This window comes from Pholis gunnellus (genome assembly GCF_910591455.1).
Source record: "Pholis gunnellus genome assembly, chromosome: 9".
Classification (NCBI taxonomy): Eukaryota; Metazoa; Chordata; class Actinopteri; order Perciformes; family Pholidae; genus Pholis; species Pholis gunnellus.
The window spans coordinates 12650638-12663988 of NC_136535.1; the positions used below are offsets into that span (position 1 = coordinate 12650638).

Sequence of the window (13351 nt, forward strand, 5' to 3'; positions counted from 1 at the left end):
TTTAAGTTTTTATACATTATATGATTTATTGATTGTAATGTTGTTTAGTGAAAATCCTTTTAAAATTATTTTTTTCCTATTTCAAAAATATTATTTGATCAAGTTCTACAAATATAGAAGAAAGTGAATAAATAAAGTAAAACAATAACAATGTAAATGTGTGTTTCTTTCTCTTTTATCAACTCAGTGCTACTTTATTAATATTTAAGTGTTGGCATTATTTAATATGCGATTTAACAACACAAACAACCCATTTGTTAGGCTTAACTGTAATATGAGCTAAAACACAGCCAAAAGGTGTAATGTTATAGAGATAATTAAGAATATATTTAGTGTTTATAATGGTAACTTTAAAAGAAGAGAAAATAAATATAGCACTTAGAGCAGAGTATATTGTGCACACATTTCACAAAAAAAGATGGACAAGAGTTAATCAAAGACCATTGGGTAAGAGCATCTTCTCTCTGACGTACAGTAAGCTGACGTACTGTCGGATGGAAGCTTGAATCTGAAAATCTATATTAACCTGTGAAAACACAGTATGCCCACATGAGCACAGTTGAGGGATGGAGATGTCACCTCTCTTTATTGGTCTGATCCTATTGCTGGGTTTGTGTGAGCTGAACTCAGTTCTTGCCTTGAATGGTTCTGTGGATGGTGTGAAACAAAGAGCTTGGCTTACAGAGGAGAGGACTGGTGTTGGGCTCAGCACTGAGGCTTCGTCGGTTCAATGCAAGCTCCAGGGTACAACTCGTCTACCTGCATTCTCAATGGATGGTGACTACATTATTGGCGGTGTTTTCTCCATACGTAAATACATGTACAGAGTGAAGCATAACTACACCACCATGCCTGAGCCAATAAGATGCTATGGGAGGTTAGTAAGAGGGAGATGTGGGGGCTAAGAGGATGTTACTCTGCGGGGATGGAAATGTTTATACTTTTTAAAATTTTAATTTATTCGTATGTAGCCTATTATATTCACAAAATACAAGATAATTTGAGTGATTTATTTATTTGTTTACTGAAAACAATATGAAAACTAAAATTTGAGTTTAAAATAGCTAATTTGTATTAATCCGTGCATTAAGATTATTGTGCAATTTGGACTGACATCTTCTGTGTTGTGCTTTTTGGTGTTCAGTTCTCCCATATTATGTATTTGTATGAAAATAGTGAATTGTCCTCATATGTAGGACATTAATTTAAACAGTGACACGCGTGTCTGTGTGCAGCATTGACTCCCGTGAACTGCGCTTCTCACGTGCAATGATCTTCGCCATCGAGGAGATTAACAACAGCACGGAGCTGCTGCCGGGCATCAAACTCGGTTATCAGATCTACGACTCGTGTGCCTCTGTGCCTGTGGTGGTGCATGTGACATTCCAGCTATTAAGGGGCTTGGACCCAGTGTTTTACACCGGTGACAATTGCTCACAATCTGGTACGGTGATGGCCATCGTTGGTGATTCTGGGTCCACGCCATCCATCAGCATGTCGCGCATCATCGGGCCCTTTAACATTCCTCAAGTAAATATTTTGAATTACTGCAAACTATGTGTTAAACAGACAAGTGATATTTTTTGTCCTTCCTGTTAAAACATTACACTGTTGTGTTCATTTAGGTGAGCCACTTTGCCACTTGTGCATGCCTGTCCGATAAGCAGCAGTACCCGAGTTTCTTCAGAACTATCCCGAGTGACCAGTTCCAGGCTGACGCGCTGGCCAAACTGGTAAAACACTTTGGTTGGACTTGGATAGGTGCCATCCGATCGGATTCGGATTATGGAAACAATGGCATGGCGTCTTTCCTGAACGCAGCACACAAAGAGGGGATCTGTGTGGAATACTCAGAATCTTTCCATCGGACACACCCACGTAGCAGGATCCAGAGAATAGCTGAAATTATCCGCAGGTTTCTACGTTCACTGATTATTTGCTTTTGTCCCCTGTGCTCATACTGACCTTCTGCACACAAATCCACAACATTGTTCTGCAAATATAAGACTGAAGAGTATTTTTTCATCTTAGAGGCACATTGGAAATGTATCTTTTTTTCTGTCACGTGTATTTATCTCATATTTGTTAATGATCTTTGTTCTGAAAATACTCAGTGGGACCAAAAACAGTTTTAACTATCTCCATACAAATGTACAAATATTTAGTAATATATTTTGTTTATATCGGTATAATACAATGCACTGTAATATCTCTCCAGGTCGACAGCTGTGGTTATTGTGGCATTTACATCTTCTGGAGACTTGAGGATTCTGCTGGAGGAGCTGTCACTCAAGCCCTCTCCACCTCGCCAGTGGATAGGCAGTGAGTCCTGGGTAACTGACCCAGACATGCTGAGGTTCAGCTTCTGTGCTGGAACAATCGGATTTGGCATTGAGAAATCTGTCATCCCTGGTCTGAGAGACTTCCTGCTGGACCTCTCTCCCTCTAAAGTGACGGCCTCTCCAGTGCTTACTGAGTTCTGGGAGGAAGAATTCAACTGCAGGCTGGGACAAAGTAAGAAAGTTTGGCTGATCTTTAACATAACTGACACTTACAGATGGGTCATTGTCTGTGTTGTGTTTTTTTATTCTGTCTGAGTGGAGCAGCAGCTGCTTTAACAACCCAACCCCAGAGTGATTTAAAGGGAAATCTATTGTTAATGAACAATGACATGACGTGAAAATATGGTGCATCTCTGTTAATAAACTTGATAAGAGGAACTTTCAGGTCAAGTTAAGGCATTCTGCTGGCTTAAATGAGATGTCAACACTAAAGTCCTGAACACAAGCACAAACTAGACAGACAGTCTTTAGGCCACCAAGCTAAAAAAAGTCAAAAAAATTGTACTTTCCAGTATGTATCAGTTACAGTATATATGTAAATACTTATGTTGGTCTCTGCACTCTGCTGGCTTAAATGAGATGTCAACACTAAAGTCCTGAACACAAGCACAAACTATACAGACAGTCTTTAGGCCACCAAGCTAAAAAATGTCAAAAAAATTGTACTTTCTAGTGTGTATCAGTTACAGTATATGTAAATATGTATGTTGGTCTAAATATACTATTGTATTGACGTGGATTTCAAATCATTTATTAGTTTAAAAGGCATTTAAACTGGTCAAGTCAGTATACAATTAAAGGAAAATACATTTGTTTGCTTTACAACATTAGCTGACATATACAAGGTTAGAAAACAAAACAGAGCAAGATAGAAACTGAAAGAGCAACTATTAAAAAAAACTAAAATAAAAACAGCAAAAATGTGCTGTACGAAAAAGTGTTTTGAAATGTAATGGAAAATAAGCAGGTTTTATAAGGGAATTAGAAGAATATACTGTAGATATACGAGTTTCTACAAAACACGTTTAGCAGGTTAAATGAAACCAAAAAAGAACATTATAGTTCAGAAAGAATGATGTATTTGTCAAGGCTAAAAAAACCTCCCTGTCTTTGTGTGTTTTTTGGATCAGCCACAGAAAACAATGCGTGCGATGGAACTGAAGACATAGAGACGATCCAGAGCCCGTACACTGACACATCTCAGCTCCGAATCACTAACATGGTGTACAAGGCTGCTTATGCAATAGCACATGCCATTCATAATGCAGTGTGTCAGGAAACACACTCTATAACTCAATGTGACAAATTCACCAGCATAAAGTCAAAACAGGTCAGTCCAAACAATTAAGTGAACAACCTCAATGTCCTTTTTTTGCTATACTGTACAGTTTCCTAAATGAAATACTCATTTTAGTATAAAGTACATTGTTTTATTTCTCGCCCTCACTCTCTTCCGTTACTTCATCCTCACAGGTTCTCACTCAGCTGAAGAAAGTTAAGTTTTCCCAAAATGGTTATGATGTGTCATTTGATGCCAACGGGGATCCTGTGGCCACATACGAGCTGATTAACTGGCAAAAAAGTGAGAGTGGTAGCATTGAGATGGTGACAGTAGGGCACTACGATGCATCACTGCCGGTCGGCCAGGAATTCCATATCAATAGGAACCTCACCTGGGTGGAGGGTGGCACACAAGTAGGGAGCCCAAAATTAATATTATAACATATTCCAATAAAAAATTTGGTGATAAGTGTTATTGGTCCCTGTTCCTCCAGTCCATACTGGCTGTGAAGAGATCTGTTCTAAAGTTACAGCATTTTCAGTCTCACATCCCACTTAATAGTTTCAACTAAAGAGTTCCCTTGCTGAGTTGCGGCAGAGGAATAGTAACAAAAAACAGGACTTTGTCCAAAAAGACGAACTTTGGGAGATAAACATTTGCTTTGTCCACTTCTGAAGCCTCATTTTGGCTTTAGCTGGACTTTAGAACGCATTTTCTACACAACTGTGGATTTTTTCCACCAGCAGCTGCATTGACAAAACACATGTACATAATACACATATTAACATGCAAGTATTGCTTTTAGACAGATCTGAACCTATCCTTTAATCATCGGCGCTTCGAAGCACACCTGAATATGTGTGAATTTGTTTGTGTCCATGTGCCAGGTGCCTGTGTCAGTGTGCTCTGATAGCTGTCCTGCAGGAACCCGGAAAGTGCTGCAGAAAGGAAAACCCATCTGCTGTTATGACTGTATACCGTGTCCTGATGGAGAGATCAGCAATGCTACATGTATTGTTTTTCCTACTGCATATCTACTGCACAACATCAAATATCGAGTGCGACTGCTAAAAGACATTTTTTGTTTTCATTTTTTCAGATTCCCCTGATTGTTTCCCTTGTTCCAAGGAATTCTGGCCAAATCCAAAGAGAGACACTTGTCTCCCAAAGCCTGTAGAGTTTCTTTCCTTCAATGAGGCCCTGGGAATCATCCTGGCAGCATTCTCAGTTGGTGGTGCCTGTCTTACCATTATTACAGCGGCTGTGTTCCATCGTCACAGGACTTCCCCAATTGTCAGAGCCAACAACTCTGAGCTGAGCTTCCTGCTGCTCTTCTCTCTGACTCTCTGTTTCTTATGCTCATTAACTTTCATTGGAGCACCCTCTGAGTGGTCCTGCATGCTGCGCCACACAGCTTTTGGGATCACCTTCGTCCTCTGTATGTCTTGTGTTCTTGGAAAAACAATAGTAGTGTTAATGGCATTCAAAGCCACTCTCCCAGGTCGTAATGTCATGAAATGGTTTGGTCTTCCACAGCAAAGAATGACTGTAGTGTCTTTCACATCCATTCAGGTTGTAATATGTACTCTTTGGTTGGTTCTTAGTCCTCCTTTTCCATTGAAAAACCTAACCACATACAAGGAGAGAATCATCCTGGAGTGTGCATTAGGCTCAGCTATTGGGTTCTGGGCTGTGCTCGGGTACATCGGCCTGCTGGCTGTCTTTTGCTTTGTGTTAGCAGTCCTAGCCCGGAAACTACCTGATAATTTTAATGAAGCCAAGCTTATAACCTTCAGCATGCTGATATTCTGTGCAGTCTGGGTCACCTTTATCCCAGCATATGTCAGCTCTCCTGGTAAATTTACTGTGGCTGTGGAGATATTTGCCATTCTGGCCTCCAGTTTTGGACTCATATTGTGTATATTTGCTCCAAAGTGTTTCATCATTTTGTTTAAGCCAGAGAAAAACACCAAGAAACATTTAATGAACAAAAGTCAATTCTAAAAAATCTGACTTTTTGAAAAAACTAAGATGGCAGTTGAAGGGACTTTTAATAAACATACATAAGCCACAGAGGCCACACAGGGAGAATTTGTCTCGCATGTGTATTCTTGGCTAAAAATAAACCAATGTCCAGTTGGCACAGTTTCACATATATGCTCACTGGCATAATGTAAATAGCAGCATCCTCAATAATGAATCTCTGTTTCAATTGATCAAATTCTGAATCTAAGCATGCCAGTTAAGCTCTCATTCCATCACATCAAATAACTGTTCAACACACCTGATTCTCCTCACCTGGAGCCTATGTGCACTTCATACATTAATACTCCAATCTGTGATCAATGTCAGAACTGCATGTATATAATCGCTTTGTGTTTTAGGTAAGACTACAAAACATACACAACACTAGATTATAGCTTCAACAGCAACATTCAGTATAAAGTTAACGATAAAACATTCAGTTTTCACCTTGTTTAAATATTTACATTTTAAGTTTTTGTACATTAAATGATTTATTGATTGTAATGTTGTTTAATGAAAATCCTTTTAAAATTATTTTTTTCCTATTTCAAAAATATTATTTTATCAAGTTCTAAATATATAGAAGAAAGTGAATAAATAAAGTAAATCAATAACAATGTAAATGTGTGTTTCTTTCTCTTTTATCAACTCAGTGCTACTTTATTAATATTTAAGTGTTGGCATTATTTAATATGTGATTTAACAACACAAACAACCCATTTGTTGGGCTTAACTGTAATATGAGCTAAAACACAGCAAAAAGGTGTAATGTTATAGAGATAATTAAGAAGATATTTAGTGTTTATAATGGTAACTTTAAAAGAAGAGAAAATAAATATAGCACTTAGAGCAGAGTATATTGTGCACACATTTCACAGAAAAAGACAGACAAGAGTTAATCAAAGACCATTGGGTAAGAGCATCTTCTCTCTGACGTACAGTAAGCTGACGTACTGTCGGATGGAAGCTTGAATCTGAAAATCTATATTAACCTGTGAAAACACAGTATGCCCACATGAGCACAGTTGAGGGATGGAGATGTCACCTCTCTTTATTGGTCTGATTGTATTGCTGGGTTTGTGTGAGCTGAACTCAGCTCTTGCCTTGAATGGTTCTGGGGATGGTGTGAAACAAAGGGCTTGGCTTACAGAGGAGAGGACTGGTGTTGGGCTCAGCACTGAGGCTTCATCGGTTCAATGCAAGCTCCAGGGTACAACTCGTCTACCTGCATTCTCAATGGATGGTGACTACATTATTGGCGGTCTTTTCTCCATACGTAAATACATGCACACAGTGAAGCATAACTACACCACCATGCCTGAGCCAATAAGATGCTCAGGGAGGTTAGTAAGAGGGAGATGTGGGGGCTAAGAGGATGTTACTCTGCGGGGATGGAAATGTTTATACTTTTTTTAATTTTAATTCATTATTATGTAGCCTATTATATTCACAAAATACAAGATAATTTGAGTGATTTATTTATTTGTTTACTGAAAACAATATGAAAACTAAAATTTGAGTTTAAAATAGCTAATTTGTATTAATCCGTGCATTAAGATTATTGTGCAATTTGGACTGACATCTTCTGTGTTGTGCTTTTTGGTGTTCAGTTCTCCCATATTATGTATTTGTATGAAAATAGTGAATTGTCCTCATATGTAGGACATTAATTTAAACAGTGACACGCGTGTCTGTGTGCAGCATTGACTCCCGTGAACTGCGCTTCTCACGTGCAATGATCTTCGCCATCGAGGAGATTAACAACAGCACTGAGCTGCTGCCGGGCATCAAACTCGGTTATCAGATCTACGACTCGTGTGCCTCTGCACCTGTGGCGGTGCATGTGACATTCCAGCTATTAAGCGGCTTGGACCCAGTGTTTTACACCGGTGACAATTGCTCACAATCTGGTACGGTGATGGCCATCGTTGGTGAGTCTGGGTCCACGCCATCCATCAGCATGTCGCGCATCATCGGGCCCTTTAACATTCCTCAAGTAAATATTTTGAATTACTGCAAACTATGTGTTAAACAGACAAGTGCTATTTTTTGCCCTACCTGTTAAAACATTACACTGTTGTATTCATTTAGGTGAGCCACTTTGCCACTTGTGCATGCCTGTCTGATAAGCAGCAGTACCCGAGTTTCTTCAGAACTATCCCGAGTGACCAGTTCCAGGCTGACGCGCTGGCCAAACTGGTAAAACACTTTGGTTGGACTTGGATAGGTGCCATCCGATCGGATTCGGAATATGGAAAAAACGGCATGGCTTCTTTCCTGAACGCAGCACACAAAGAGGGGATCTGTGTGGAATACTCTGAATCTTTCTATCGAACACACCCACGTAGCAGGATCCAGAGAGTAGCTGAAATTATCCGCAGGTTTCTACGTTCACTGATTATTTGCTTTTGTCCCTGTGGTTGCACTGATCTTCTGCACACAAATCCACAACAATGTTTTGCAAATATAAGACAGAAGAATATTTTCTCATCTTGGAGGCAAATTGGAAATGTATCTTTTTTTCTGTCACGTGTATTTATCTCGTATTTGTTAATGATCTTTATTATGATAATACTCAGTGGGACCAAAAACAGTTTTAACTATCTCCATACATATGTACAAATATTTAGGAAAATAATTTATTTATATCGGTATAATACAATGCACTGTAATTTCTCTCCAGGTCGACAGCTGTAGTTATTGTGGCATTTACATCTCCTAGAGACTTGAGGATTCTGCTGGAGGAGCTGTCACTCAAGCCCTCTCCACCTCGCCAGTGGATAGGCACTGAGTCCTGGGTAACTGACCCAGACATGCTGAGGTTCAGCTTCTGTGCTGGAACAATCGGATTTGGCATTGAGAAATCTATCATCCCAGGTCTGAGAGACTTCCTGCTGGACCTCTCTCCCTCTAAAGTGGCGGCCTCTCCAGTGCTTACTGAGTTCTGGGAGGATGAATTCAACTGCAGGCTGGGACAAAGTAAGAAAGTTTGGCTGATCTTTAACATAACTGACACTTACAGATGGGTCATTGTCTGTGTTGTGTTTTTTTATTCTGTCTGAGTGGAGCAGCAGCTGCTTTAAACCCCAGAGTGATTTAAAGGGAAATCTATTGTTAATGAACAATGACATGACGTGAAAATAAGGTGCATCTCTGTTAATAAACTTGATAAGAGGAACTTTCAGGTCAAGTTAAGGCATTCTGCTGGCTTAAATGAGATGTCAACACTAAAGTCCTGAACACAAGCACAAACTATACAGACAGTCTTTAGGCCACCAAGCTAAAAAATGTCAAAAATATTGTACTTTCTAGTATGTATCAGTTACAGTATATATGTAAAAATGTATGTTGGTCTAAATATACTGTTGTATTGACATGGATTTCAAATCATTTATTCGTTTAAAAGGCATTTAAACTGGTCAAGTCAGTATACAATTAAAGGAAAATACATTTGTTTGCCTTACAACATGAGCTGACATATACAAGGTTAAAAAACAAAACAGAGCCAGATACAAACTGAAACAGCAACTATTAAAAAAAACTAAAATAAAAACAGCAAAAATGTGCTGTACGAAAAAGTGTTTTGAAATGTAATGGAAAATAAGCAGGTTTTATAAGGGAATTAGAAGAATATACTGTAGATATACGAGTTTCTACAAAACACGTTTAGCAGGTTAAATGAAACCAAAAAAGAACATTATAGTTCAGAAAGAATGATGAAATTGTCAAGGCTAAAAAAACCTCCCTGTCTTTGTGTGTTTTTTGGATCAGCCACAGAAATAAATGCGTGCGATGGAACTGAAGACATAGAGACGATCCGGAGCCCGTACACTGACACATCTCAGCTCCGAATCACTAACATGGTGTACAAGGCTGCTTATGCAATAGCACATGCCATTCATAATGCAGTGTGTCAGGAAACACACTCTATAACTCAATGTGACAAATTCACCAGCATAAAGTCAAAACAGGTCAGTCCAAACAATTAAGTGAACAACCTCAATGTCCTCTTTTATCAAAACTGTACAGTTTCCAAATTGAAATACTCATTTTAGTATAAAGTACATTGTTTTATTTCTCGCCCTCACCGTCTTCCGTTACTTCATCCTCACAGGTTCTCACTCAGCTGAAGAAAGTAAAGTTTTCCCAAAATGGTTATGATGTGTCATTTGATGCCAACGGGGATCCTGTGGCCACATACGAGCTGATTAACTGGCAAAAAAGTGAGAGTGGCTACATTGAGTTGGTGACAGTAGGGCACTATGATGCATCACTGCCGGTGGGCCAGGAATTCCATATCAATAGGAACCTCACCTGGGTGGAGGGTGGCACACAAGTAGGGAGCCCAATATTAATATTATAACATATTCCAATTAAAAATTTGGTGATAAGTGTTATTGGTCCCTGTTCCTCCAGTCCATACTGGCTGTGAAGAGATCTGTTCTAAAGTTACAGCATTTTCAGTCTCACATCCCACTTAATAGTTTCAACTAAAGAGTTCCCTTGCTGAGTTGCGGCAGAGGAATAGTAACAAAAAACAGGACTTTGTCCAAAAAGACGAACTTTGGAAGATAACCATTTGCTTTGTCCACTTCTGAGGCCTCATTTTGGCTTTAGCTGGACTTCAGAATGCATTTTCTACACAACTGTGGATTTTTTCCACCAGCAGCTGCATTGACAAAACACATGTACACAATACACATATAAACATGCAAGTATTGCTTTTAGACAGATCTGAACCTATCCTTTAATCATCGGCGCTTCGAAGCACACCTGAATATGTGTGAATTTGTTTGTGTCCATGTGCCAGGTGCCTGTGTCAGTGTGCTCTGATAGCTGTCCTGAAGGAACCCGGAAAGTGCTGCAGAAAGGAAAACCCATCTGCTGTTATGACTGTATACCGTGTCCTGAGGGAGAGATTAGCAATGCTACAGGTATTGTTTTTCCTTCTGCATATCTACTGCACAACATCAAATATCGAGTACGACTGCTAAAAGACATTTTTTGTTTTCATTTTTTCAGATTCCCCTGATTGTTTCCCTTGTTCCAAGGAATTCTGGCCTAATCCAAAGAGAGACACTTGTCTCCCAAAGCCTGTAGAGTTTCTTTCCTTCAATGAGGGCCTAGGAATCATCCTGGCAGCATTCTCAGTTGGTGGTGCCTGTCTTACCATTATTACAGCGGCTGTGTTCCATCGTCACAGGACTTCCCCAATTGTCAGAGCCAACAACTCTGAGCTGAGCTTCCTGCTGCTCTTCTCTCTGACTCTGTGTTTCTTATGCTCATTAACTTTCATTGGAGAACCCTCTGAGTGGTCCTGCATGCTGCGCCACACAGCTTTTGGGATCACCTTCGTCCTCTGTATGTCTTGTGTTCTTGGAAAAACAATAGTAGTGTTAATGGCATTCAAAGCCACTCTCCCAGGTCGTAATGTCATGAAATGGTTTGGTCTTCCACAGCAAAGAATGACTGTAGTGTCTTTCACATCCATTCAGGTTGTAATATGTACTCTTTGGTTGGTTCTTAGTCCTCCTTTTCCAATGAAAAACCTAACCACATACAAGGAGAGAATCATCCTGGAGTGTGCATTAGGCTCAGCTATTGGGTTCTGGGCTGTGCTCGGGTACATCGGCCTGCTGGCTGTCTTTTGCTTTGTGTTAGCAGTCCTAGCCCGGAAACTACCTGATAATTTTAATGAAGCCAAGCTTATAACCTTCAGCATGCTGATATTCTGTGCAGTCTGGGTCACCTTTATCCCAGCATATGTCAGCTCTCCTGGTAAATTTACTGTGGCTGTGGAGATATTTGCCATTCTGGCCTCCAGTTTTGGACTCATATTGTGTATATTTGCTCCAAAGTGTTTCATCATTTTGTTTAAGCCAGAGAAAAACACCAAGAAACATTTAATGAACAAAAGTCAATTCTAAAAAATCTGACTTTTTGAAAAAACTAGGATGGCAGTTGAAGGGACTTTTAATAAACATACATAAGCCACAGAGGCCACACAGGGAGAATTTGTCTCGCATGTGTGCTCTTGGCTAAAAATAAACCAATGTCCAGTTGGTACAGTTTCACATATATGCTCACTGGCATTATGTAAATAGCAGCATCCTCAATAATGAATCTCTGTTTCAATTGATCACATTCAGAATATAAGCATGCCAGTTAAGCTCTCACTCCATCACATCAAATAACTGTTCAACACATCTGATTCTCATCACCTGCAGCCTATGTGCACTTCATACATTAATACTCCAATCTGTGATCAATGTCTGAACTGCATGTATATAATCGCCCTGTGTTTTAGGTAAGAATACAAAACATACACAACACTAGATTATAGCTTCAACAGCAACATTCAGTATAAAGTTAACGATAAAACATTCAGTTTTCACCTTGTTTAAATATTTACATTTTAAGTTTTTGTACATTAAATGTTTTAGTAATTGTAATGTTGATTTGTGAAAGTCCTTTTAACATTATTTTCCTATTTCAAAAATATTATTTTATCAAGTTCTGAAAATATAGAAGAAAGTGAATAAATAAAGGAAAAAAATAACAATGTAAATGTGTGTTTCTTTCCCTTTTATCAACTCAGTGCTACTTTATTAATATTTAAGTGTTGGCATTATTTAACATGCGATTTAACAACACAAACAACCCATTTGTTGGGCTTAACTGTAATATGAGCTAAAACACAGCAAAAAGGTGTAATGTTACAGAGATAATTAAGAAGATATTTAGTGTTTATAATGGTAACTTTAAAAGAAGAGAAAATAAATATTGCACTTAGAGCAGAGTATATTGTGCACACATTTCACAAAAAAAGACGGACAAGAGTTAATCAAAGACCATTGGGTAAGAGCATCTTCTCTCTGACGTACAGTAAGCTGACGTACTGTCGGATGGAAGCTTGAATCTGAAAATCTATATTAACCTGTGAAAACACAGTATGCCCACATGAGCACAGTTGAGGGATGGAGATGTCACCTCTCTTTATTGGTCTGATTGTATTGCTGGGTTTGTGTGAGCTGAGCTCAGCTCTTGCCTTGAATGGTTCTGGGGATGGTGTGAAACAAAGGGCTTGGCTTACAGAGGAGAGGACTGGTGTTGGGCTCAGCACTGAGGCTTCATCGGTTCAATGCAAGCTCCAGGGTACCACTCGTCAACCTGCATTCTCAATGGATGGTGACTACGTTATTGGCGGTGTTTTCTCCATACATTACAACATGCACACAGTGAAGCATAACTACACCACCATGCCTGAGCCAATAAGATGCTCAGGGAGGTTAGTAAGAGGGAAATGTGGGGGCTAAGAGGATGTTACTCTGTGGGGATGGAAATGTTTATATACTTTTATTGTAATTGTAATGCATTGGTATTTGGCCATAAAAAAGTATGTATTATATCCAAAAAATAATAGAGGACTGGAGTAGATTTTTTGTATTTTTTAACAGAATACATTATGAACACTAAAATTAGAGTTTAAAATAGCTAACTATTGTAAATCCGTGCATTAAGATTATTGTGCATTTGAGACTGATATCCTATTGCGTGTTGTGCTTTTTGGTGTTCAGTTCTCCTGTATAATGTGTTTCTGTTAAAATTGTGTATCGTCCCCATATGTAAGCCATATTTAAACAGTGTGTGTGTGTGTGTGTGTGTGTGTGTGTGTGTGTGTGTGTGTGTGTGTGTGTGTGTG

At 39.1% G+C, this 13351-nt stretch overlaps 2 protein-coding genes across 2 annotated transcripts; both read left to right on the forward strand.

Moving 5' to 3' along the window:
- Nucleotides 1-728: 728 nt before the first annotated feature.
- LOC306701179 (extracellular calcium-sensing receptor-like) lies at nucleotides 729-5628 on the forward strand (the record flags this gene model as incomplete). Its single annotated transcript, XM_079166434.1, has 8 exons — nucleotides 729-877; nucleotides 1236-1530; nucleotides 1626-1915; nucleotides 2219-2514; nucleotides 3473-3672; nucleotides 3816-4037; nucleotides 4512-4635; nucleotides 4724-5628. The coding sequence occupies exons 1-8, from the start codon at nucleotides 771-773 to the stop codon at nucleotides 5626-5628; spliced, it is 2439 nt and encodes an 812-aa protein (XP_079022560.1). The 5' UTR covers nucleotides 729-770.
- Nucleotides 5629-6843: 1215 nt separating this feature from the next.
- Nucleotides 6844-11576, forward strand: LOC306701180 (extracellular calcium-sensing receptor-like; the record flags this gene model as incomplete). Its single annotated transcript, XM_079166435.1, has 8 exons — nucleotides 6844-6992; nucleotides 7351-7645; nucleotides 7741-8030; nucleotides 8333-8628; nucleotides 9421-9620; nucleotides 9764-9985; nucleotides 10460-10583; nucleotides 10672-11576. Exons 1-8 carry the CDS (start codon nucleotides 6886-6888, stop codon nucleotides 11574-11576), a joined length of 2439 nt encoding a protein of 812 aa, XP_079022561.1. The 5' UTR covers nucleotides 6844-6885.
- Between the last annotated feature and the right edge of the window lie 1775 nt (nucleotides 11577-13351).